Consider the following 21,557-nt stretch of genomic DNA (forward strand, 5'->3'; position numbering starts at 1 on the left):
GCTAGATTATTTTCAAATCAAATTGCAGACCTACCAGTGAACGCTGTCGCCCGGGTTTTTCCGTAATTTTTCCTTTTTGTAATTGTATGATTAATTCAAATTATATCTTAATTTCAAATTATCATGGACATGGTCAAGCGCGGTTTCCTGCGCGCCTGCATCAACCGTAGCAGCCTCGATCATGACTTAATTGACAACATACTGTCACCGCTTTGTGCGCATCACGAAGTCACAAAGCCGGTCAACGACGAGCTTAAACAATTTGTAGCTGAAATAAATGACAGCATAACAAAGTTGAACCAGTCGCTAACATTTGTGAAGCATCCGATAAGTGGCAAGGAGTATCTGGTGTTTGCCATTACCGATGCCACACCAGATACGCACAATTATCCTGGAATGACAGCCGCCGAATGTCAATACTTTGCAATGATATTGGACAAATTGGGCAACCAGGAGGATGGCCACATCGCCTGGAATGAGGCATATTCTGAACTGAATTTCAAAGCTGCAGCTCGTCCACCATCCAAGTTGCGCATGCAGGAACTTATTCAGCAATGGACCGAGATGGGCTATCTACTGGAGGCCAATGATAGACTCTACTTTGGTCCGCGAAGCGTCGTTGAGTTTGAGTTCTATTTGCGCTTTAATTTCCCGGAAACAATAAAGCCGTGCCATCTCTGCAAGCAGCTGGTGCTGTGGGACATCAAATGCTCGGATTGCGGCCGCAAAATACATCGAGAGTGCATCAGGAAATATCTGCGCACGCGTTCCAATTGTCCAACCTGCGGCAAGAAGTGGACCACACGGCTCAGTCAATAAATTGAGCAAAATAATACATAAAAAAGTTATATTAATATAAGAAAAATATGCATATAATTAATTTCTCAATGTTAAGAAGCATACAAAAATATATGAATGAATGTTATTTAAATAAATAGAACAAACATAATTTAAGTCATTTTCGTTAATTAGTATTTATTAAATATTTTATAGAATTAATATTTAAAAATTGAAAAAATATATACATTTTTGAGCAAAAATAATAGTTGAGCTTCCAAAGTACGACCTCATATGGGCAAATTACCAGGCCAACAGAATCTAAGGGAAGTCGCTCGCACTAGAATCACAGCATCCACGTGCGCTCTCTAACTGTGCTTGCTGCACACATCCACGCACATTATGGATTGAGTGGGTGGCCATCGACTTGCTATGACTTCTGTTGGCCTGGTATATTAATCGACAGCCAAGGCACTTTTGGACAGCCTATTCAAGTTCACACAGATCAAAAATGATTGCTGACTTATGTCGTCAAGCTGGCAAGTTCCGCGTCACATGGGCGAAATACCAGGCCAACAGAATTTAAAGAACGTTGCTAGCACAAAAATCAAGAGCATGCATTTAGAGCGCAGGCTCGCTCTGCTTTTAATTGCTCCACACACATACACACATTCTTGCATTAAAGTTTTGAGCCAAAGTGCACGTGCGCGCAAGCTCAGAAGCTCACTCACTCACAGGGCTTCTGAGTTGACTCTCGGCAGTGGAGCGCTCACTCAGAGAGTGAGTGGGAGCAAGCGCTGTAGGAGGAGGGTGTATAAGCTGAAGATGGCGCCAAATTCAAATGAAAGTCATGTGGTGAAAATTTTGCTGTGGTCGGAAAGACCACTTCCCTATATAGGTTTTGCGACACGTTTTCTGCAATGCGTACATTTTTCCTGTGTGAGTACATCAAACGTGTGTCATTTGCAATTTCCTATTGGGTATTTTTTGACACCGCTGCCTAATAGGCATAATTACAGTTAGAATAAGAGCTTTTGCAAGCTCAGATTGACAGCGGAAAGAGAAAGTCAAAGACAATAGACAAATTGGAGTTAGCAATGGCGATTAGTTGAAAATTGTCGTCGAGATGAATCTGTGTGCGAGTCCCAGAAAAAACTCGTTGATGGACCAAAATGCAGTGCCGTCTTTCAATAAAGGGCGTCGAGATGACTGGAAGCATGAAGTGAACAAAGTGAGGACAGTTGTAAATTGTTTTATTAAGAATTTAATTAAAAAATTCTTTCTAGAGTCAGTGTAATGTAAATCTAAAGTTTACTTATGGAGATCGTTTTATACCCAAGCGTTTCAATGCGGAGGATATCAACTATACGCTCAAGTACCTGGAAACAAATAAGGAGAAGGATATACTGATGACAGATCAGATGCTCGTCTGCAGCTATTGGCGCCAAAACAGCTTTGTGCGGGCCATGAATGAAACGTTTGGCGTGCGCAATTCTCGTCTGCTGCAGTTCAGCAACCTGCAGAGCCACCTGTCGTATATTTCACGAAGAACAAACCAAGATTGCGACTGGCCCTGCACACCACGTCCCCGTCCCATGGCCTATCCCAATACCACACACGAGATGCCGAGATGCTTCATGATTGGTACTTATTTCAAATAAACTTTATATAGTTCTCACAATTAAAATTACACATAGATCATAATTTAATGGACTGGTCTAACAATGGTCATATGGCCGTCTCCCTTGGCCAGGATGTCATCATTTGGCATAACCAGGGTGAGACCACAATGGTGTTTAGCGTGAAGCGACCACGTTCTCTCAAGTATTCACCCAATGGCCGCTACCTTGCTATGGGCTGCACGGATTCCCAGCATCCTGGTAAGTTGAATCTCTATTCTCCTCTCATATTCGGCATATTATTCTTTTATGTTGCAGTTCTTGAGCTGTGGAAACTGAAAACATCGAAGGAATTTCTGGTTGCCGATGGCAAATACTTTCAGAAATCGGACGGTTCCATTTGTGCAATTGAGTGGAGTCAGGACAGTCAGAAGATTGTCTGCGGCACCGGTTCCGGTCTCGTGGTTGTCCTGCAGATGCCCACGTTGCGCACGTTGTACAAACTGCGCAAGCACACTGATAAAATCAGCAGAATTCGGTACTCTCCGAATGGGCAATATTTGGCCACAGCCGATGTTCAGGGACTTATTTATATATTCCATAGCAGACAATACAAAGTGCTGATACGCTTGCGTTCCAAGTCGTCTTCGATCATCTTTGACTGGCATCCCTGGTCGGGTGTAGAGCTGGCTATTTGTGAGTAGAAAAGAGAAAGGATTAGCAACTACGTTTTTTACAAATATCCATGTCTTCAGCTGAGAAATCACCTCCATCCATTTACATTTTCAATGTGCCGCGTCGCGAGATAGTCGCCTTCTATCAGCGTGCGGATAAAAAGATCACGATCAACTCCATCAACTTTAGCAAAATTACAGGCGAGTTGCTGGTTAACGTCTATCGCTATGGTAAGCTGAATGTAATCACTGCTTAAAAATACGTCTTGTATAAATCATTTCATATTCAGATGATCAAGGCTGTCTCAGCTGCGAGATCTTGGTGCTCTCCTCGTTCAATCGTGTGGTGGACATCATGGGCTACAAGGAGGGCGGAATGGTCTTTATGATGTGGAGTCCAGATGGCACCAAAATTGCTACGGCTGGCCTCGATGAATCCCTTTCCATTTGGAACTTTTTGCACAGCAATAAAGTCCAGGACACCAAGGCCAAGAATCGTGTGCATGCAATGGAACGACGCAATTCTCTGGAGCTTTATAGATTATTTAAGTGATTCCATGTAATGATTTCCAAATTTGTTCATTATTTATTATGCAATCAGTATATTATTTTATGTATGTTTATGTAAATGTTGTGATTAATTATATATTTATTGTGTTTTTTTTTTCAAAATGTATACATTATGCGTTATTTATTAGCTAATCTTTCATTTTTCCAAATTCATTTCATAAATCTTCAATTAAAATTCCATATCATTGATTAAAGCTTATTTATACTCTACTCTTTTACATCATCATATCATATTTAATCATCTCTTCCCAAAAACATATAAAAAAAAGTAAACATGATCTTGCTGGTAAAAGAATTACATTTGATTGAACAATTTGCAAATGAATTAATTATGAAAAGGCCCAAATACACTTTTACTGGCTTTCGGGGATTGAAATCAATTTGCTACGCTAAATATTTGTATATGTTGTGTGTGTGTTGTACGTACTCTATAATAATATTGTTATATTGATCTTATAAAATTGGCAGTACCCCCGATGTTTCAACCCCGTCTCTGTGACTCCTGTTGAAATATATATTCCGCACAGGCTTCGGCATCGAGGCGGCGATTTTTATCCTGATAGGGCTTGATTAAAAAACGATGGGTAGCAAAGATGATTGCCGTGGAGCCGACGCCAATGGCCATCAAACCGACTGTTGTCGATGCAAATTTTTTAATGAAGCTCATCTGCAAAATAAAATGTATTTATAATTAATACGTTAGTTAAATATAATATTTTGGTTGTCACACTTTGTAGTTGTTGTTGTTTCTGGTGTTGTTACTGCTGCTTGTGCTGGTGCCTCGATGGACTTATCAGCTTTTTGTTCGTTTCTGTATTTGACCAACAATGGCTGCCAGATATAAACACCACCAAGGAAACCAATTGCAGTTACAACCATTAACTGAGGTACTGTGACACCGCGAGGACGACGTATTTGCATTGCAAAATATTGTCAAAGTAAATTTTCTAGCCGGCAACTGTTACATCAACAGCGGAACACACTAGTGAAAAAACAGCTGATTGGATAAAGCTTCACAACACTATTTTTTATTTAAGAGTTGCCAGCTTGACACTTTGAAATGACATCAGTTTGGCGTTGCCAGAAAATTCACACGGCTTTTGCCGTTATATATGTACAACACAAAATGGTTATTTAAATATTTGCATTGAAATCCAAAAACCAAATAATTTATGCAGCAGCTAATTAGATTTATGGTTAGGGGTTTTCCTGGCTAAACATTGACGCAAATAGGAATTGTCACGGATTTCATGAAACGAAGTGCAAGAACACTTTGGATATTTATATAATAATTCATGTGGATATTTACATTTCAGCTTTTGAGTCGATTGAGAGAATGAGAGGAGAGAGAATAAGACGATGACGTTCGCTGCTGTCATCTTTGGGACTCCCTGAAGCAACTGAGCGAGCGAGCAAGAAAGCAACAACAACAAGACAGCAGCCGAAGCGACGTCAAGCTGGTTTTTAAAAATGGCCTGCTCGCAGCGAGCTTTAAGTCAGTCTCAATTGGAATCGTGAGTTAAACGGTTCTCAGTTCGACGCAACTGTAAAAGTTGCGCTTTAAGCTCTCCTGCTCTTTTACTCTACTGCTACTTACTAAGGAGTGTGAAAACGAGACAAATACACATACATATAAATCTAAAGTCATAGAACTGTAAAAACAAAAAGTGCCCCGCGCATATAATTAAACGTAACGCGAAAAAAAAAAAAAACAAAAATGATGTACACAAAAGCGAAAATGATAATAGTGCTACTGGCAATGATGATTGCAGCGACGACAGCAACGAATACGAATGGCAACAACATACCCACATTAACAACACCGACGGGCGTCTTCGAGACGCGCACTGAAAGAATACCCAATGGAGCTGTGTTGCCCACTGCACCATCAGCAGCAGCAGCAGCAGCATTGCCGGCTGCCGCATCCTACGATGACCTGGACACCTTTGTGCCATTCCGCAGCGATTCCCATGACAATTTCTCATGGCAGTTGCTCAAGTCCGTGCTGCTGAGCGAGTCAACAAAGCAAAACAATGTGATCATATCGCCATTTTCCATCAAATTGGTGCTCGCATTGCTGTCGGAGGCAGCTGGCACAAATACAGCAACACAATCGGAACTGATAAGCACACAGACAGACATTAGATCGGCGAACAATGTGCGTGAATTCTATCGCAAGACGCTCAACTCTTTCAAGAAGGAGAATCAGTTGCACAACATGTTGAGTGTGCGCACAAAGCTCTACACCGATAACTTTATTGAACCGCAACAAAAGTTTAGCGCAACCCTGAAGCACTTTTACGATAGCGAAATCGAATCCCTGGACTTTAGCAATGCTCCAGGCGCCGCCTACGCCATCAATGCCTGGGCCGCAAATGTCACCAACGGTCGTTTAGCCAATCTGGTCACACCTGACAATGTGCAAAACAAGGTGATGCTGCTCACGAATCTGATTTACTTCAAAGGCCTCTGGCGACGACAGTTCTACAACAGTTTCGAGGGCGTCTTTTTCCGCACCAAAGACTCGCAATCTCGCGTTCAGTTTATGGAACAGACGGACTTTTTCTATTACCACGATTCGGAGAAGATGAAGGCCCAGATCCTGCGATTGCCCTATAAGGGAAAGAACTCACTGTTTGTCATCTTGCCACACAGTGTGGATGGCATTAATGAGCTGGTGCAGACTCTGGAGAACGATGATGTCAAGAGCGCCCAATGGGCCATGGAGGAAGTGAAGGTGAAGGTGACGCTGCCAAAATTCCATTTCGACTACAATCGCAGTTTCCGCGAAACTCTTCAGGAGCTGGGTGTACGTGAAATCTTCGAAGATACGGCTTCACTGCCAGGATTATCACGTGGCGCCGATGTGGCCGGCAAGGTGAAGGTATCGAACATCCTGCAGAAGGCTGGCATCGATGTCAATGAGCAGGGCACTGAGGCATATGCCGCAACCGTCGTGGAGATCGAGAACAAATTTGGAGGCACTCTGACCATCGAGGAGTTCAATGTGAACAGGCCATTTGTGTTCTTCATCGAAGAGGAGGCCACTGGCAATATTCTGTTTGCCGGCAAGGTGCATCTACCCATCAGCTAAACTCTGTTCTTCACCAGACGAGATCCGTGATTGATAATATTATTATTATACCATTATAGTGAAGTTACACTCCCGTAATAAACAAACAAAAGTTAAAACTATGATAACTATAGATAAAAGGTGGAAATATTATTGAAAAGCTTTTCTTTAAGCATTCAACTGTTTTCTATTACCATATTTACACAGTTTAGGTCGTGGGAATTTCCAACCCGAACTACAATTGCGCCTCATTCTTAATGAGCTAATACTTGAGTCAAATATTGGGTACAAACCCCCATTTAGCCCCACACATGATTCACGAGTTTTGTAGGATCCAATTATCAACACAACTACTTAACAATTAGTCGATTCATCGTCACGTACGATGCCATAAAATAAATTATAATCCGTAAACTTTTCTAAGCTTTTCTTAGAAACTACTAAAAACATACATTTTAAATTTTTCTAAGCCATAAGTATGGGTTTCTCAGCATCTAAAAATAGCCTATTCAATATCCAGAACAAGAAAAGAAATGTTATTTAACGATTCCTTTAAGTGGGTTATTCCAAAACTGATTCATAAGATCAATAATTGTGTCAAATCCTATTATCAGTAACATCAAAAAAACTTAGTCATATTTCAAATCTGAGAGATCAAAAAGCTAAGCTTTACGTTTGAAAACAAGTTGTGCCCCAATACTAACAAAAACAAATATATACACAACACATTTATGCATGTGTTTGTGTATATATTTTAATTCTTTTTGTATCAGGCTTTGTTATCAAGTCGTTTCTATTTGTGCCCGAAGTGAAATCTACCCAGTATATATATTATATGTATATTGTGACTTGCACAACGATCGATGAAACAGGTTCCGCCACCCCATAAATAAAGAATTTCGTATTTGTGTTCTACGATTATGTTGGGTCACTGATCTGACCTTAGAGATAGAGCCCGGCTTTCTTTAGCTCACTCAACTGCATTTGTTTCATGCTAGATAAATATACTTTGCACAATCAATTATCATATTGTTGTTCATAATTGAGTTGTTTATACATATATATATATACATATTTTGTTTTTTGGAAGCTTTCCAAACAAGTTTATGAAGTAGGAAGTTGATAAACAAGAATTGTTTTTATTACCGAAATACGGTTGCTTCATTTATAAAGTTACGTTATATATTTTTAGGGGAATACTTGCGACTTGTTTTACAGTCAAAAATTGGGAAACTTGGCTTTGAAGTTGATCACGTTTACGCTATGAAATTTTCGAATGTTTAAATATAGCGGCGAAAGCACAAAAATGGATATACCCAAAAAAAAAAACAAATATATAGTATATATTACATGATTCAACAACAAATGCAGTTTATTAATATTTGCAATGCTTTCGAGTTCACATATTTGATGTGACTCAAGCAAATAAAGAAGAAAGAGACAAAGGCGCAACTGATAATTTTTGTCATGATTGCAACGCTGACATTTCCGAGACAATCAACAATTTCCTTGGAGCTTAACTCAAAATCTACTTCTTGAGAAAGTATCAGACAAGTACAAGTGAAGTAAACAAGTAAATATTTCAGAATAAAGTATAGGAGCACAAATATTTGCACTGCTTTCGAGCGCAACGAGTAAAGTAAACTTTAAAATTAATATTCGACTGAGTATAAAATAAAAGAAAACATTAAAAGGGTTGCTTTACTCCTGATATACTCTTGATGTCGTTAATGCCTTGACACATATGCATTTGAAAGCTTTAGGCTACACGATTTTAACTTCTGGCAAGACTGTTAATTTAGAATATACTTAGATAGCAAGTTATAAACTAAAGTATAAACGTCTTTCCACAAAGTTAATATATGCCCTTACGTAGAGTTAATTTAAAGCTGAGAATATAATTAGATAGAATGATTTATTGACTTACCGCCGCCACTTCCGCTGGACAACATTGCCATTGGCTGAATGTGCGATTTGTTAAAGTTGTTGCCGTTGAGCGGAGCCTGCTGTTGATGCTGTTGTGAATATGGATGATAAAGTGCAGCAGACTGCGACATTTCAGTCATTTGAAAATTGCCATTTTCGGTAAAACGTCTTGCAGCATTTGGTACTGGCAATTGAGTTGGCTGTTGCTGGTGTGATAATGGCTGCGTTGCTTGATGGCTTTTACCAGCGATAAGAGCATTGAGCAAAGCATTTGATGAAGTTTGCTGACCTGCAGCTCTTTGGCCCAACATGGCTGGTAATGAAGCGCGTGGTTGTGGTTGCTGCTGCAGTTGTTGCTGCTGATGTTTGCTTGTTGCATTCATGTTGAGCAACTTGGATGTTTGCTCCTCCATTTTACGCTTAATAACCGCATTGCGCATTATGTTGTTAGCATGCGCACGCAAATCTTCCTGCGTCAATTGCGCAGGCTGTGTTTGTTGGGTTTGCTGTTGTTGTTGCTGCTGCTGCTGCTGATGTTGCTGCTGTTGCTGTTGTCGTGCGGCAAGCGTTTGCTGCACAATGGCCAAATTGTGTAAATTCTGCAATTGGCTGGCAATCACAGTGCTCGAAAGCATCTCTAGCTGCTGCTGATGCTGTTGTTGCTGCTGTTGGGTGTTGGTAAACTGCAACACAGCTGTGATGGCCTCACGATCCATGTTGGTCAGCCGCGGATTAGCAAGCTGCACCAACAAACCATGCTTTGATATTTCACCTACAAGCAAGTAATATTACTAAGTAAAATATGAAAGTAAAAGAACTAGAGATTACAGTTTATACCTTTGGTTAGGCGCAACAGCAGCAGCTGTGTATCGGCTCGTCCTAAAATGACCTTTAGCTGAAGGTTGGCCAGAAGAGCGGTGCGCTGCTGTTGCTCTTGGATGAGCACGTGTTGCTTCTGCTGTTGCTGTTGATATTGTTGCTGCTGCATAATGAAATTAGAGATGGCATCGTTGCCCACTTGTGGTGCCTGTTGAGAAGTCTGCTGACCCATCAATGGCTTTGCTCCATTCAATGCACCAATTAACTTTTGGAAATTATCCGCCTGTTTGTTGTTGTTGGTGGTCGTTGCTCCCACTGTTGTTGGCCCTCCGGATGCATCGTTAGTATTGCCCAACGAGTTGCGACGCCACTTGGCTTCTAGTTGATCCACTGATGGCATTTGATTGATATAACCCAAGCTCTTCGGTTGCTCGAGATTCTGGCAACTGTTGTTATTATTATTATTGGTACATATTGCCTGCTTAAAGAACTCATTGAGAGATGACGAAGAATTATTCTTTTCCATGCGTTCGCGAGCAAAGAAAGACATGAACTTGGAATTGTTATTGTTGGCAGCATTCGACGGTTGATGCAACTGCTGTTGCTGCTGCTGTTGTTGCTGCTGTTGTTGCTGATAGTTGCCCTCAACACGTCCATAATTGTAATGATTGAATCTATCAAACTGTCCAGTCGACCGACGCTTCTCATCCTTGACATGATGTTGCTCCATGGTATGCATTTTATTCATGTTTTCCAAGCTGCTGCAATTGTTGTTGCTGTCGTTCTTCGGCATTGCTTTGTTAATGCTACTGTTGCTGCTATTGCTGCTGTTATGCTGCCATTTGTATTTGTTCTTTTCCATCTAACAAAAGTTGAGTAATTAAATAACATTAACTCAATAAACCATAATAATTTTATTTACCTTTTGCTTGATACTGCTGTCATTTGGCTTTCCCTCCTTGAGCAACTTCTCCTCTTCCTCATCAAAGCCACACAATTCGATGGTATCAAGTCGCGAGGTTGGACCACAACTAAACCACTCGGGTTCCTCATTATTGTTTTGCCTGTAACGGCGATGGTGTCGCTCCTCCGTTTCCTTTGATTTGGGCTTAGAAACCACCAAGAATCCCGACATTACACGCTTCACATAGTTCTCATTAGCTCGATTTAGATCATCTGTGGATTCATTTGATTTCAAACTCTCATTCTCCGAACGATTGTGATTATTGGACATGCCCATGATGGGTGTATTAGGGCGTCCATTCGGTTGCTGTTGAGTTGCATTCATTTGGGTGGTGCTGCTAATCTCGCCATTATCAAAGAATTTCAAAACAGTCATGTTGTTATTGTTGTTATGATGCTTCATATCATCCATGTGGGATTTCCCCATGGCTGTGGTTTGATGTCCATTGTATTGAGGTTTGTATTCGGGTTTGTAATCATTGTTATTATACGTCCACTTTGTGTGCGATAGTCGTCCGCTTCCAATGCGTCGTTGATTAACAATGGCAGGATCCTATAGATGTTAAAGAAATTATGTTTTATGATGATCGATAAAAATAAATTAATAATGTATTTTCCCCTCAATATTATATTATTTTTTGAACTGTTAAATATGTTTTTATATATAACGTAAAATGAATATAGCTGTACTTTAGGCCATGCCCAATTTTTTACAGTGCATGGTTATCTATTCCATTTGCAGGAGTCACCAGACAGAGAGAGAGAGAGCACTGAACTTATCGAGCACAGTAGATCGCAACCAAAAATTCTACATTTTGTATATATACATCAATTTATATTAATTATGTATTATTTGCTAGTATTTAAGTCGACTGTTAAAGCACCAATTAATTATTTAAATAAATAATCAAAGAAGGCCACGCATATTTTAACCCAATGAAGTAACTGTTAAGTAACATTCATCGCCAAACAAACACACCGATTGCACATCGCTAACAGCTGGCGCCAAAGGCAAACTCACACAAACACATACATAGTTTACAGCTCCAGCTGTGGAGAGTGCTCAATATGTGAGCTGATAAAGCGCGCTAAGCAAAACTTGCGAATGTGCGTGTAAAACGGAACAGGGCAAAAAACAGAAAACACAAAAAGGGAGGGAGAGTGAGTGAGTAAAATGAGAATATGGAGCAGACGGTACAAAAACAAATTGCAACTAAAATTGCTAGCGACAGTTCACAGTTGACATTGCGTTGTTCCGCGACTGCGACTAACTGTAAACAGCTGCCATTTAAAATACGCTCTCAATACACACACACACACACACACGCCCGCATTAGGTAAATGCACTGATAGCAAATCAACAGTTCGTTGAGACTCAGTTCAATCAGTGACAAGATGCAGTTTGTGGCCACAGGTAAGTGAAACGATTAACGGCATTTTAATTTGAGATTGCTTTAAATATATAATCTACAATTGTAGAACATCAACATCGACGGTTGAACCCGTTGACAGGCCATTGGGTACTTGTAAGTCCGCATCGCATGCAGCGTCCTTGGTCAGGACAGGAGGAGAAACCGCAGCTCAACGAACAACCCGAATTTGATCCAACCAATCCCCTCTGTCCCGGCGTTAAGCGACCCAATGGTCAAGTGACGGAACGCTACGAAAGCACCTACGTGTTTGATAACGATTTTCCCGCACTGTTGGAACAGGTGCCATCGCCACCGTCTAGTGATGATCCATTATTTCAGGCGGCTGCGGCACGCGGCAATTGTCGCGTCATGTGCTTCCATCCCAAATCGAATTTGACCTTGCCGACGATGAGCACATCAGAGATTACCGCTGTCATCGATGAGTGAGTTATCGCGCCCGCCCATGTTATCGATTTTTAATTTATACTTTCACTCCCCCACTCAGATGGATCAAGCAGTTTAATGAGCTGAGCAGCAAATACGCCTGGGTGCAAATCTTTGAGAACAAAGGCGCCAGCATGGGCTGCTCAAATCCGCATCCACATTGTCAGATCTGGTCGTGTTCTTTTCTGCCTACCGAGCCTCAGCTAAAACAGGAGCGTCTGCGTGCTTATTACGCGACCCACGAACGTCCGATGTTAAGCGACTATGTGGATCGTGAGCTGCAGCGCAAGGAACGCATTGTGATCGAGAATCCAGACTGGCTTGTTGTGGTGCCCTACTGGGCTGTCTGGCCATTTGAAACGATGCTCATCTCGCGCAACAACAACAAACGCATCAATGACTTGACCGAGCAACAGCGTCAGAATTTGGCCAAGACCATTAAGGAACTGACCATCAAGTACGATAATCTCTTTCAATGTTCGTGTCCCTATTCCATGGGTTGGCACGGTGCACCCACAGGACCAGAGCATGCACATGCCTCAAGTGCTCATTGGACACTGCACGCTCTTTACTATCCCCCCTTGCTGCGCTCGGCTACCGTTCGCAAATTCATGGTCGGCTTTGAATTGTTGTCGATGGCACAGCGCGATTTGACACCGGAGCAGGCGGCACAACGGCTGAGGGATGTGAGCGGCACAGTTCACTATCTGGCCAAATAATGCACGGAGGAAGGAGCAAGTGATGCACTAGCTAGGCTAGTTACATGAATTTATATTAAACTATAGTTGTTGTCAATATAAAAGGAAGCGCTATGAGACGGGAAACTTTAATTATATTAATGCTAATTCTATAACTCTTGTAGGAAATATTTGGACCATAGTTTCAGAACTACCAAGCCATTAGTTTGACTAAGTTTAAAACAAAAGACATGGCGTCGAAGTAGTCGAGAATTGAATTGCTCTTTTGGGAATACAAGAATTTCTATAATGAATTTAATTTAAAAATCAAATCGTTTGTTCGCCAGTCAGCGCGCAAAAATGTCTAATTGCAACGCAATCAGATTAATGTATTTTTTAATGAAAAAAGTAGTCTACATTAAAGAGTATAACTGGCTTAACTGCCTCAATGCAATATGCATTAAGAATGACTGCCCCAAACATTCCTCTTTAAGCTAAATAAATTCTGAATTTTTGTGTCAAAGAAAGGTGAGTCAGCTAAGCCTATTTTACTTGATTATAGCTATAAAAATTGCCGCAAATGATTAACATTTGTGCAACTCCAAATGCGAATTAGATTACTTTATATATAGCTATCGAAATCATGTTCCTACTTGTTGCCGCAAATGATGAGCTTGCGTCGCAAAAACTCTTATCGCAATACAATCAGATTAATCGTTTAGATTATGTGCCGTGTATGAGTTTATATGATAGATAGATAGAGACAAAGCAACAACATACCTGGAACTCTTGCTGTGGTTGCGGAGGTTGACTCTGTATGATGGATTCATCGGCCAGCAGCTGTTGCTGTTGCTTGCTCTTGTTCTTGTAGAAAGCGGGCATGCACTCATTGCTGCCACTGGTGCGTGGCTTAAAGCTGCTGTGCTGTGGTTGAGTGCTGCGTGTCACAGCAGCATCAACGGTGCGCCAGAGATTCATGCGACGCAGTCGCGCCTCCAACTCAATGTCATCACAGGTCGCAATGCGCGGCATGCTAAAGCTCAAGGATTCCTTGGAGCGATGCATCAAGGCGTGCATCATGCGATGACGTATGTCCAGCAGATGCTGACGCGTATACTGTTGTAATGGTTTGCTGTTATTGCTGCTGGACAACGGCATTGCCGATTGTGTCGAACGCAATTTGGGTAGTCGAAGACTTCCAGTCGTCATCGATGATGTTGTGGTGCTTGAAAGGCTGCGCTTTTGGGTGACTGTTGTCATCATTGGTTTCTTGCCCATATCTGCATCTCCTTTGGCAACCGTCGGCGTTGGACTAAGCTGCAGATCACAGCCCATTGCCATCTGACTGGTTGGTTGAGTGTAGGGTGTTGAGGCGCGTGCCGAGAGCACCTGGAGTGACATCAGACCCTGCGTCTCGTCATCGAGGAATGGCAATGGTATGGCTTGCTGTGATATGATCATCGTTTGATGCTGCTTGGCCAGCAGATTATGAATTTTTAGTTCACGCTCCAGTTTGATGATAACGTCGGGCTTGTTGCACTTGGGATGCAAGATCATCTCCTGAGAGGTGTTAAGTGTTGGTGTACGCGTATTATTCAAACAAGTAGGCGACATTTGGAGGACATTGACATCGGTTTTCATATCATCCAACACGGGCACACACTATTATTTTGGTTGAGTCGAAATTTGGACAATTAAAATGCGTAATTAGAATAAACAATCACAAAATGTATGATGTATATCGAGATGCCAGCGAATTATCTTTACAAGAATCTGACCACGGTATTGAATATAGCCAAAATAGAAAAAAGTCAAAAACACGAAAATTTCAATGTCATTGCCGAAACATCAAAAATTTGTAAGAATTTTACAGCCTGTGTCTGTTGTATGGATTTAATATCTGTACGATGAACAATATAAAATTCAAATAAAACTTCTGGAATTTTTGAACACTATTTCATGAAATTATTTAAAAGTGTGTTTGTTGTGTTTCAACAAATTCAAAATATCGACAACAAATCAACATCGAAACGTATTGATATCGACTTTAAAAGTCTAGCAACTAATCGAAAAGGCAGCTAGATTCGAGTCTATCGACAAACGAAACATTAAATCGTTAACGTTAACAATTTGTATGTTATTTATGCTTGCATGGGTGTTGATATTACCTTAATTTTCGATCTTCGTTGTTCCTTCTTGTTGCTCTCCATTTTGGTAATCGCTTCCTCAAGCGCATCCTTTAGCTTAATGGCTGTCAATTTGACATAACCTTGACTAATATTAATAGGCAAGGGCGGCGGTGGCGGTGGGGCACAAGGATCTTCCCATTTCTCAGAATTTGCTTCGTCATCTTCGGTATCAATTGACGCCATCGCTGCCGATGTCGACGGTGCAGGAGCCTGAACAGGTGTGGGGGGCGGAGGTGGTGGTGGCATTGCAAATTTAGTCTTTTCAACAGGTGTTCGCGCCTGTTGCGCATCTGCATCTGCATCGCCTTGACCATCATCATCGTCTTGGTCCACAACAAGTAAATGCTTGCGTTTTAATTTACGTTGCTCCTTGGGCGATTGATTTGATTCGAAATCAGCGCCAGCGCCATTTTCTTCTACGATCAATTCGTCTTCAACCATTTGCTTTGCACTAGTTGACATTTTCTCTACACAGTTTAAGTATTTTAATTTGAACTTAAACGCGATAATCACAATATTTGAATACTTACAATAATTTCTTTTACTTTGTACTTATTGAACAATCACTTAATAATTCCAATAGGAATATGAAAAATCCTTCTCTTCTATAAATTGCAAAATGAAATCACGTTTATGGCGAGTTAACAAGTGCCGTTATTTGGACTTTCAATCGTCCGCCAGAATACGTGAGTGTGTATGTAAGAACAGTATGGCCGTATTTGCATTTTAATAATCTACTTTAAGGTATCAGTACAAAATACTAAATTATTCCGATTTTAGTACAAATGGCCGCATCTTTAAAATTTATTCGTTTTTCGACTATAACCGAAATACTTTGCTCAAATATAGGATAGTTGAAATATAATTGAGAGGAAACTTTTATATCAAGACTATTAATCTTAACACCTATTCACATCGCTAACTTTATAATTTTCTAAGCGTGATTAAAAACAATTATTGGGAAGGAAAGAATGGGGTCAGCGGCTTGACAAAAAAAAAATACCTTGAATATCTTTGGTATTTTGTAGTATTTTATATGATGTTTATTTTATCAATGATCGTGTTTATTATATCATTTAACAGTAAATTGATATTTAAGACAGATAAGATCTTTAAAATAATATTAATAATAATTCTTATTAAGGTATCGATGCTTGTTGTAAAAATCGATATTAAAAAACCCAAAATATATCGAGCCATCGATAGTGACATCGATGTTCCTCCACCTCTAGCATTTGAGGAAAAGATTTTCTTCAATCTATAAAAAAATTGTATTTTGTTGCTGTGTTAAATCAATATAGCAGGCAAGTGCATGCTGAGCTTGATTTAAGTGCAATTACTGCGATTAAATCCACCACTGGATGGATTAATAAAGTAAGTATATCAACGAAAATACAATTCTGTCGTAAACAAATCGCAACATAACCTCATTTTTCTATTGTCTAGAACGACGCAGGCAAAAGGTAATAAAAATTAAATTAAACAAAAATGACCCAATATCTGCCGCCAAACCTATTGGCGTTATTCGCCGCACGCGATCCCATACCGTTTATGCCACCGGTGGACAAGTTGCCACATGAAAAGAAATCACGCGGCTACTTAGGCGTCGCCAAATTTATGAGCGACTTCGAAGACCCCAAAGACACACCGCTGCCTAAAACGGTGGAGACGCGTCAGGAGCGATTGGAACGGCGGCGACGCGAGAAAGCCGAACAGGTGGCCTACAAACTGGAACGTGAGATTGCTCTGTGGGATCCCACAGAAATAAAGAACGCCACAGTGGATCCATTTCGTACGCTGTTCATAGCGCGCATTAATTATGACACCTCCGAGTCAAAGCTGCGGCGTGAATTCGAGTTCTACGGCCCGATCAAGAAGATTGTGCTCATCCATGACCAGGACTCAGGTAAGCACATAACTAATGGCTATTTTTATTTTTAAATCAATATAAACAATATCTTAAATATCACTAACCTTTAGAATGAATGATATTTTTAATTAAAATAACATTTGTCTCCAAAATTTAAATACAAATAACTCTCAAATCTGTCTTTTAGGTAAACCCAAGGGATATGCTTTCATTGAGTACGAGCACGAGCGTGACATGCACGCGGCGTATAAACACGCCGATGGTAAGAAGATTGACAGCAAGCGTGTCCTAGTGGACGTGGAACGCGCTCGCACCGTCAAGGGTTGGCTGCCGCGACGACTGGGAGGCGGCCTTGGTGGCACAAGACGCGGTGGCAACGATGTCAACATTAAGCACTCTGGTCGCGAGGACAATGAACGCGAGCGTGAACGCTATCGTTTGGAGCGTGAACGCGAGGATCGCGAAGGCGGCGCACGCAGTGGAGGCGGCGGCAGCAATGGCCTCGATTCGCGCAGCGGACGCTCTGCCTATGGCGCATCATCGGGTGGAGCGTTGGGCGGCGGTGAAAGGCGTCGCTCGCGCTCTCGTGATCGCCGGGATCGTGATCGTGAGCGTGGTGGTCGTGGTGGCGTTGGACGCTCACGCAGTCGTTCGCGAGAGCGGCGAAAACGTCGCGCCGGCAGTCGAGAGCGTGATTATGACGATTTCGATGGACGACGCGATCGGCGTGATCGAGATCGTGATCGTGAGCGGGAGCGTGAAAAGGAAAAGAAGCGTTCCAAGTCACGGGAACGCGAATCATCGCGTGAGCGTCGCGATCGCAAGCGTGAGCGTCGTGATCGTGAGCGCAGCGGTGCTGAACGCAGCGGCGGCGGCGATCGTGATGTTAAGGAGCGCAAACCCGATTTCCGTGATATGGATATGATTAAGATCAAAGAGGAGCCCATTGATGATGGTTATCCCACATACTCCATGAACGACTATCAAAACACGGCCATCAAGCGTGAGTTAGACGATGAGAACGAGGAGAAGTATCGACCACCGCCACCGTCGGGTGCACATCACAACATGTTCAGTGTGCCCCCACCCCCGATACTTGCACGCAGCAATAGCAACAGCAATAACAACAACTCTGATAATGGCAACTCTCAAAATGCCGGCGGTGATCAGACATGGTGGCGTCAATAAATGGATAAATTTGTCGGCGATGCACATTTGGCTGGCTGGCTGGTAATCGATAAAGATAACAATTTTTCAGAGCATAACAATTCTACTGCATAGGTAATAATTAACTATTAGAGCTGCGTAACGATCGTAACCGGGGGCAACCAACGATTGTTTTTAAAAATATTTATTCAAATTGTAATTCATAGCGAATCAGACGACGGCATTTTCGGAAACTCAAAACACACACGTAAGGCAATGCGTAAGCTATTAAATGCTGTAAGTTCGATTTCCAAAAACAAAAACTGAGGAGCGCTTTTTTCAAATTTTTTTCTTAACTTGTATAATGCATATACAAACAACAAAAAAAAAACGTAAAACACAAAAACATAACAAGACACAAACAACAACAACAAGAAAATAATTGTGCATAGCTTAAAATACGTTTAAAGAACATATGTAAGTAAAAGAGAAAATTCTTTACAATTGAAAAAATGAAGAGTAAGTAAAAATAAATCCAGATCAACATGTGTGTTTGTTTCCCCACCTTTGGTAAGGGGGTAAAAGGGAATATCCCGGATCCACAGGGCTGCAACAGCGAAAACCAATGTAATAATTATTTTACACACAAAAAAAAACTTTAAAACTACTTTAAAGCCTTGCACTAACTCGTGCCATTTTCTTTTCTTTATCTTTTTGCAGTTTGCAATAATGAAACTCTTAATAACTCTCGAGCATAAGTATACACAAACAGTAATCTGTAATTATTAGTTCCGCCAAGCGAGAAAAGCCAAATTCCTAGAGTCCTCAAATTCTCCTTGACCCAATTTAGAACAAACAACTCAGGTAATTTCTTCGTTACACAAATCTCACTAACCTTCTATGCCTGTTTACCGTTCTAGGCCAACACTAGTAACGTGGTGATGGCTCCCTGGTACGCCCAGAGCTCAGCTTATTTAAAATTGGTAAATCATACATGTCACATATACATAGCTCTATTTGAGTGTAAGTTCCTAATCTCGAGCTATTCCAAAAATTTCCGAAAACTGTTAACTGAAGAGATTGTAAGTTGTTGTCGTGGGTTTGTTTTGGTAAGATATTGTTCACCAACAAAAGCGAGTTGTTCCAGTACCGATAAATCGAAGGAATATCTACATATGTATATTCTTTTGTATTCTTTGATGGTATAATGGTGAGGAAATGGTTATAATCCAGGTTCATATTGTTGTGTGTAATCAATTATTGGATTTCGATCTTTTTAAGTGCGTTTGGTGATCACACCGTGGAATACTAAATTCCCCAAATTAACAAAAAAGAAACATGGTTAAGGTTTGTTCTTGGTTCTTTTTGTCGTTTGGCGCCTATGAGTCTGGTAAGGGTCCCGATTTAGGGTTATTTTAAAGTGTGTGTGTATGTTGCAATGGCTCTTGGTGGATTGTTGATTCGTTCGATACGTTATTAAATAAATTATTCACTGCACAGAAAACAAAAAAATAAATCCAAATGAAAATAAAGCAAATATCACGCCAATAGCTTATTTAAAAATTTCCCTACAGCATTACTAAGGATAAATGTATGTATATAGATTGGTCGACAGATAAAAAGTTCCAAAATGTGCAATTAACTTTTTTAAATCATAGCAAAATAAAACACTTTACAAACTAAATTGAATGATTTTTAAATGTGAGGACACGGATTGGGGACACTACCACTAAATGGCACCTAATAGCCTATTTCCACTGCACCAAAAAACCTCAATTTTTTCGGTTTTTTCCGTTTAGGTCGAATGTTACGTTCGCCCAATGTAAAAACACATAAGAAAAAAAGTCGGTACGAAACGTAAAAAAAATGAGTGCAGTGGAAAAAGGCTATTATAGCAATTCAAAATACGTCAAATTTGGCGCCTAAAGTAACTGCTAATTCTCAGTATTATTGAAAAAACTAATCGGTTTCGATAACGATTACAAGCTCCTAGATTCATATATTCATTTACATTTAAGTTATAAGTCTAACAGCCATACGCTAGACGAGAACTTATTAGAAATAATATTATTGATAAATTTATTTATTAATTTCAGAAATCGTTAAAGAATTTAAAGTCAAACGGATTTGAAAAAAAAAAATAACTATACAGCATTGTATGTGCAACCCTGGCAACTGTGGTAATTATTAGTACATTCTTGTGTGCGTAATTTTTTGCTTTGCCAATAGGGAGACACTGCAAATACAACCATTTTTTGGCGTGTGTGTAGCAGCGAGCAAGCAAGCCGCTTGGTTAATCTTGGTTACAAAAAAAAACGCAAGCGAGTCGTGAAACGTATTAAAAAAGTAAGAAAAATTGCAATTTGCCAATGCAAACGTGTGCAAATATCAATAGTTAAGTGCATTTTGTATTAATTTCAATTGCTTTACATAGGCAGCACACAAACGGCCGGCATTTCTACAAGAATTCAACAATTTTGTGTGTGTAAATTATCGCTCAGCAAGTAAGCAAGTTAGCAAAAAAAAAAGGAAAAAACATGTCTGACGAAAAGAAGGGCGGCGAAACCGAACACATCAATTTGAAGGTTCTGGGCCAGGATAATGCGGTCGTGCAGTTTAAGATTAAGAAACACACACCATTGCGCAAACTGATGAATGCGTACTGCGACCGTGCCGGACTCTCAATGCAAGTGGTGCGCTTCCGTTTCGACGGACAGCCCATCAATGAGAACGATACTCCGACCTCGCTGGAGATGGAGGAAGGCGACACCATTGAGGTCTATCAACAGCAAACTGGCGGAGTTGATGTTTATTAAATATCTATTTCTAGTAGTTAAGATAGTTACGCTTCATTTTTACAAACAAAACAGCAAACAAACAACAACCGCAACAGCAAAACAACATATTCTGCAGCAAAATAAACAGCTAAGACCACAAAAAAATGTATCAATTCTGTTTTGTACACACTGAAAAAGAAACAACAACAAAGACCTAACTATATTTGCTAACAAAAGGAAAACAACTGGAAAATAAAGCATTTTGTAAACTATGATTTAAGTAATAATTGACATTCGATGTAAAATGTGTGTATTTCTTGGCGGCTAAAAAACAAAAGGCAAACGAAATATATTGCCGGTTGCGTGCATTTCCCGCTTTATATCCCTAAACACACGCATACAACAACACGAAGCGCATGGGAAGCACATCTGTGTGTGTGTGTGTTAGGGTTTCAGCTTGCTCGTTGCACGCACACACATGCAAAGCAGCGCAAATTGTGTACAGTACTGCAACTGTGTGCGTGTGTTTATATGTGGGGGAAACAAGTATACATACACAATTTGAGGGCAGACAACATGATGTACATCACATTATTATGAGTATGTATACAGCGTATACTA

At 40.6% G+C, this 21,557-nt stretch overlaps 8 protein-coding genes across 9 annotated transcripts; 6 read left to right on the forward strand and 2 right to left on the reverse strand.

Moving 5' to 3' along the window:
- Positions 1–18: 18 nt before the first annotated feature.
- On the forward strand, positions 19–866 carry LOC133850722 (non-structural maintenance of chromosomes element 1 homolog). The gene has a single exon (XM_062286898.1). It carries the CDS (start codon positions 124–126, stop codon positions 817–819), a length of 696 nt encoding a protein of 231 aa, XP_062142882.1. The 5' UTR covers positions 19–123; the 3' UTR covers positions 820–866.
- Positions 867–1,861: 995 nt separating this feature from the next.
- On the forward strand, positions 1,862–4,203 carry LOC133850115 (protein cortex). Of its 2 annotated transcripts, none has more exons than XM_062286106.1 (6): positions 1,862–2,008; positions 2,064–2,421; positions 2,475–2,657; positions 2,715–3,092; positions 3,152–3,271; positions 3,361–4,203. In XM_062286106.1, exons 1-6 carry the CDS (start codon positions 1,904–1,906, stop codon positions 3,621–3,623), a joined length of 1,407 nt encoding a protein of 468 aa, XP_062142090.1. In that variant the 5' UTR covers positions 1,862–1,903; the 3' UTR covers positions 3,624–4,203. The 2 variants fall into 2 exon arrangements, with proteins under 2 accessions (XP_062142090.1, XP_062142089.1); XM_062286105.1 differs by having other exon boundaries at positions 1,863–2,008; positions 3,152–3,301.
- LOC133850120 (uncharacterized) lies at positions 3,854–4,509 on the reverse strand. Its single transcript, XM_062286111.1, has 2 exons — positions 4,371–4,509; positions 3,854–4,307 (listed from the first exon to the last, which is right to left on the reverse strand). The coding sequence occupies exon 2, from the start codon at positions 4,305–4,307 to the stop codon at positions 4,122–4,124; it is 186 nt and encodes a 61-aa protein (XP_062142095.1). The 5' UTR covers positions 4,371–4,509; the 3' UTR covers positions 3,854–4,121.
- Positions 4,165–15,821, reverse strand: LOC133850112 (protein cup). Its single transcript, XM_062286096.1, has 7 exons — positions 15,674–15,821; positions 15,123–15,610; positions 13,735–14,616; positions 10,381–10,974; positions 9,477–10,320; positions 8,641–9,411; positions 4,165–4,307 (listed from the first exon to the last, which is right to left on the reverse strand). The coding sequence occupies exons 2-7, from the start codon at positions 15,603–15,605 to the stop codon at positions 4,294–4,296; spliced, it is 3,588 nt and encodes a 1,195-aa protein (XP_062142080.1). The 5' UTR covers positions 15,606–15,610; positions 15,674–15,821; the 3' UTR covers positions 4,165–4,293.
- LOC133850117 (serine protease inhibitor 27A) lies at positions 5,132–6,835 on the forward strand. Its single transcript, XM_062286107.1, has one exon. It carries the CDS (start codon positions 5,358–5,360, stop codon positions 6,732–6,734), a length of 1,377 nt encoding a protein of 458 aa, XP_062142091.1. The 5' UTR covers positions 5,132–5,357; the 3' UTR covers positions 6,735–6,835.
- On the forward strand, positions 11,612–13,067 carry LOC133847261 (probable galactose-1-phosphate uridylyltransferase). The gene is made up of 3 exons (XM_062282176.1): positions 11,612–11,835; positions 11,901–12,276; positions 12,339–13,067. Exons 1-3 carry the CDS (start codon positions 11,817–11,819, stop codon positions 12,994–12,996), a joined length of 1,053 nt encoding a protein of 350 aa, XP_062138160.1. The 5' UTR covers positions 11,612–11,816; the 3' UTR covers positions 12,997–13,067.
- Positions 15,822–16,351: 530 nt separating the features above from the next.
- On the forward strand, positions 16,352–19,843 carry LOC133841781 (U1 small nuclear ribonucleoprotein 70 kDa). The gene is made up of 3 exons (XM_062274511.1): positions 16,352–16,517; positions 16,590–17,049; positions 17,201–19,843. Exons 2-3 carry the CDS (start codon positions 16,632–16,634, stop codon positions 18,199–18,201), a joined length of 1,419 nt encoding a protein of 472 aa, XP_062130495.1. The 5' UTR covers positions 16,352–16,517; positions 16,590–16,631; the 3' UTR covers positions 18,202–19,843.
- A 526-nt stretch (positions 19,844–20,369) lies between these two features.
- LOC133841256 (small ubiquitin-related modifier 3) lies at positions 20,370–21,223 on the forward strand. The gene is made up of 2 exons (XM_062273622.1): positions 20,370–20,505; positions 20,594–21,223. The coding sequence occupies exon 2, from the start codon at positions 20,697–20,699 to the stop codon at positions 20,973–20,975; it is 279 nt and encodes a 92-aa protein (XP_062129606.1). The 5' UTR covers positions 20,370–20,505; positions 20,594–20,696; the 3' UTR covers positions 20,976–21,223.
- Positions 21,224–21,557: the final 334 nt, after the last annotated feature.

Source organism: Drosophila sulfurigaster, chromosome 2L (genome assembly GCF_023558435.1).
Source record: "Drosophila sulfurigaster albostrigata strain 15112-1811.04 chromosome 2L, ASM2355843v2, whole genome shotgun sequence".
NCBI lineage: Eukaryota > Metazoa > Arthropoda > Insecta > Diptera > Drosophilidae > Drosophila > Drosophila sulfurigaster.

What these genes read in the sequence shown, in the direction of transcription:
- LOC133850722 (XM_062286898.1), top strand. Translation starts at nt 124, where the DNA reads ATGGACATGGTCAAGCGCGGTTTCCTGCGCGCCTGCATCAACCGTAGC.
- LOC133850115 (XM_062286105.1), top strand. Translation starts at nt 1,904, where the DNA reads ATGAATCTGTGTGCGAGTCCCAGAAAAAACTCGTTGATGGACCAAAAT. An exon ending in GGAAGCATGAAGTGAACAAA is followed by an intron (nt 2,009 to 2,063) that starts GTGAGGACAGTT and finishes AATTCTTTCTAG; the next exon opens with AGTCAGTGTAATGTAAATCT. An exon ending in CACGGATTCCCAGCATCCTG is followed by an intron (nt 2,658 to 2,714) that starts GTAAGTTGAATC and finishes TTTATGTTGCAG; the next exon opens with TTCTTGAGCTGTGGAAACTG.
- LOC133850120 (XM_062286111.1), bottom strand. Translation starts at nt 4,307, where the DNA reads ATGAGCTTCATTAAAAAATTTGCATCGACAACAGTCGGTTTGATGGCC.
- LOC133850117 (XM_062286107.1), top strand. Translation starts at nt 5,358, where the DNA reads ATGATGTACACAAAAGCGAAAATGATAATAGTGCTACTGGCAATGATG.
- LOC133847261 (XM_062282176.1), top strand. An exon ending in ATTACCGCTGTCATCGATGA is followed by an intron (nt 12,277 to 12,338) that starts GTGAGTTATCGC and finishes TCCCCCACTCAG; the next exon opens with ATGGATCAAGCAGTTTAATG.
- LOC133850112 (XM_062286096.1), bottom strand. Translation starts at nt 15,605, where the DNA reads ATGTCAACTAGTGCAAAGCAAATGGTTGAAGACGAATTGATCGTAGAA. An exon ending in AACGAAGATCGAAAATTAAG is followed by an intron (nt 14,617 to 15,122) that starts GTAATATCAACA and finishes CCAAAATAATAG; the next exon opens with TGTGTGCCCGTGTTGGATGA. An exon ending in GCTGTTGCGCCTAACCAAAG is followed by an intron (nt 9,412 to 9,476) that starts GTATAAACTGTA and finishes ACTTGCTTGTAG; the next exon opens with GTGAAATATCAAAGCATGGT.
- LOC133841781 (XM_062274511.1), top strand. Translation starts at nt 16,632, where the DNA reads ATGACCCAATATCTGCCGCCAAACCTATTGGCGTTATTCGCCGCACGC. An exon ending in CATCCATGACCAGGACTCAG is followed by an intron (nt 17,050 to 17,200) that starts GTAAGCACATAA and finishes TCTGTCTTTTAG; the next exon opens with GTAAACCCAAGGGATATGCT.
- LOC133841256 (XM_062273622.1), top strand. Translation starts at nt 20,697, where the DNA reads ATGTCTGACGAAAAGAAGGGCGGCGAAACCGAACACATCAATTTGAAG.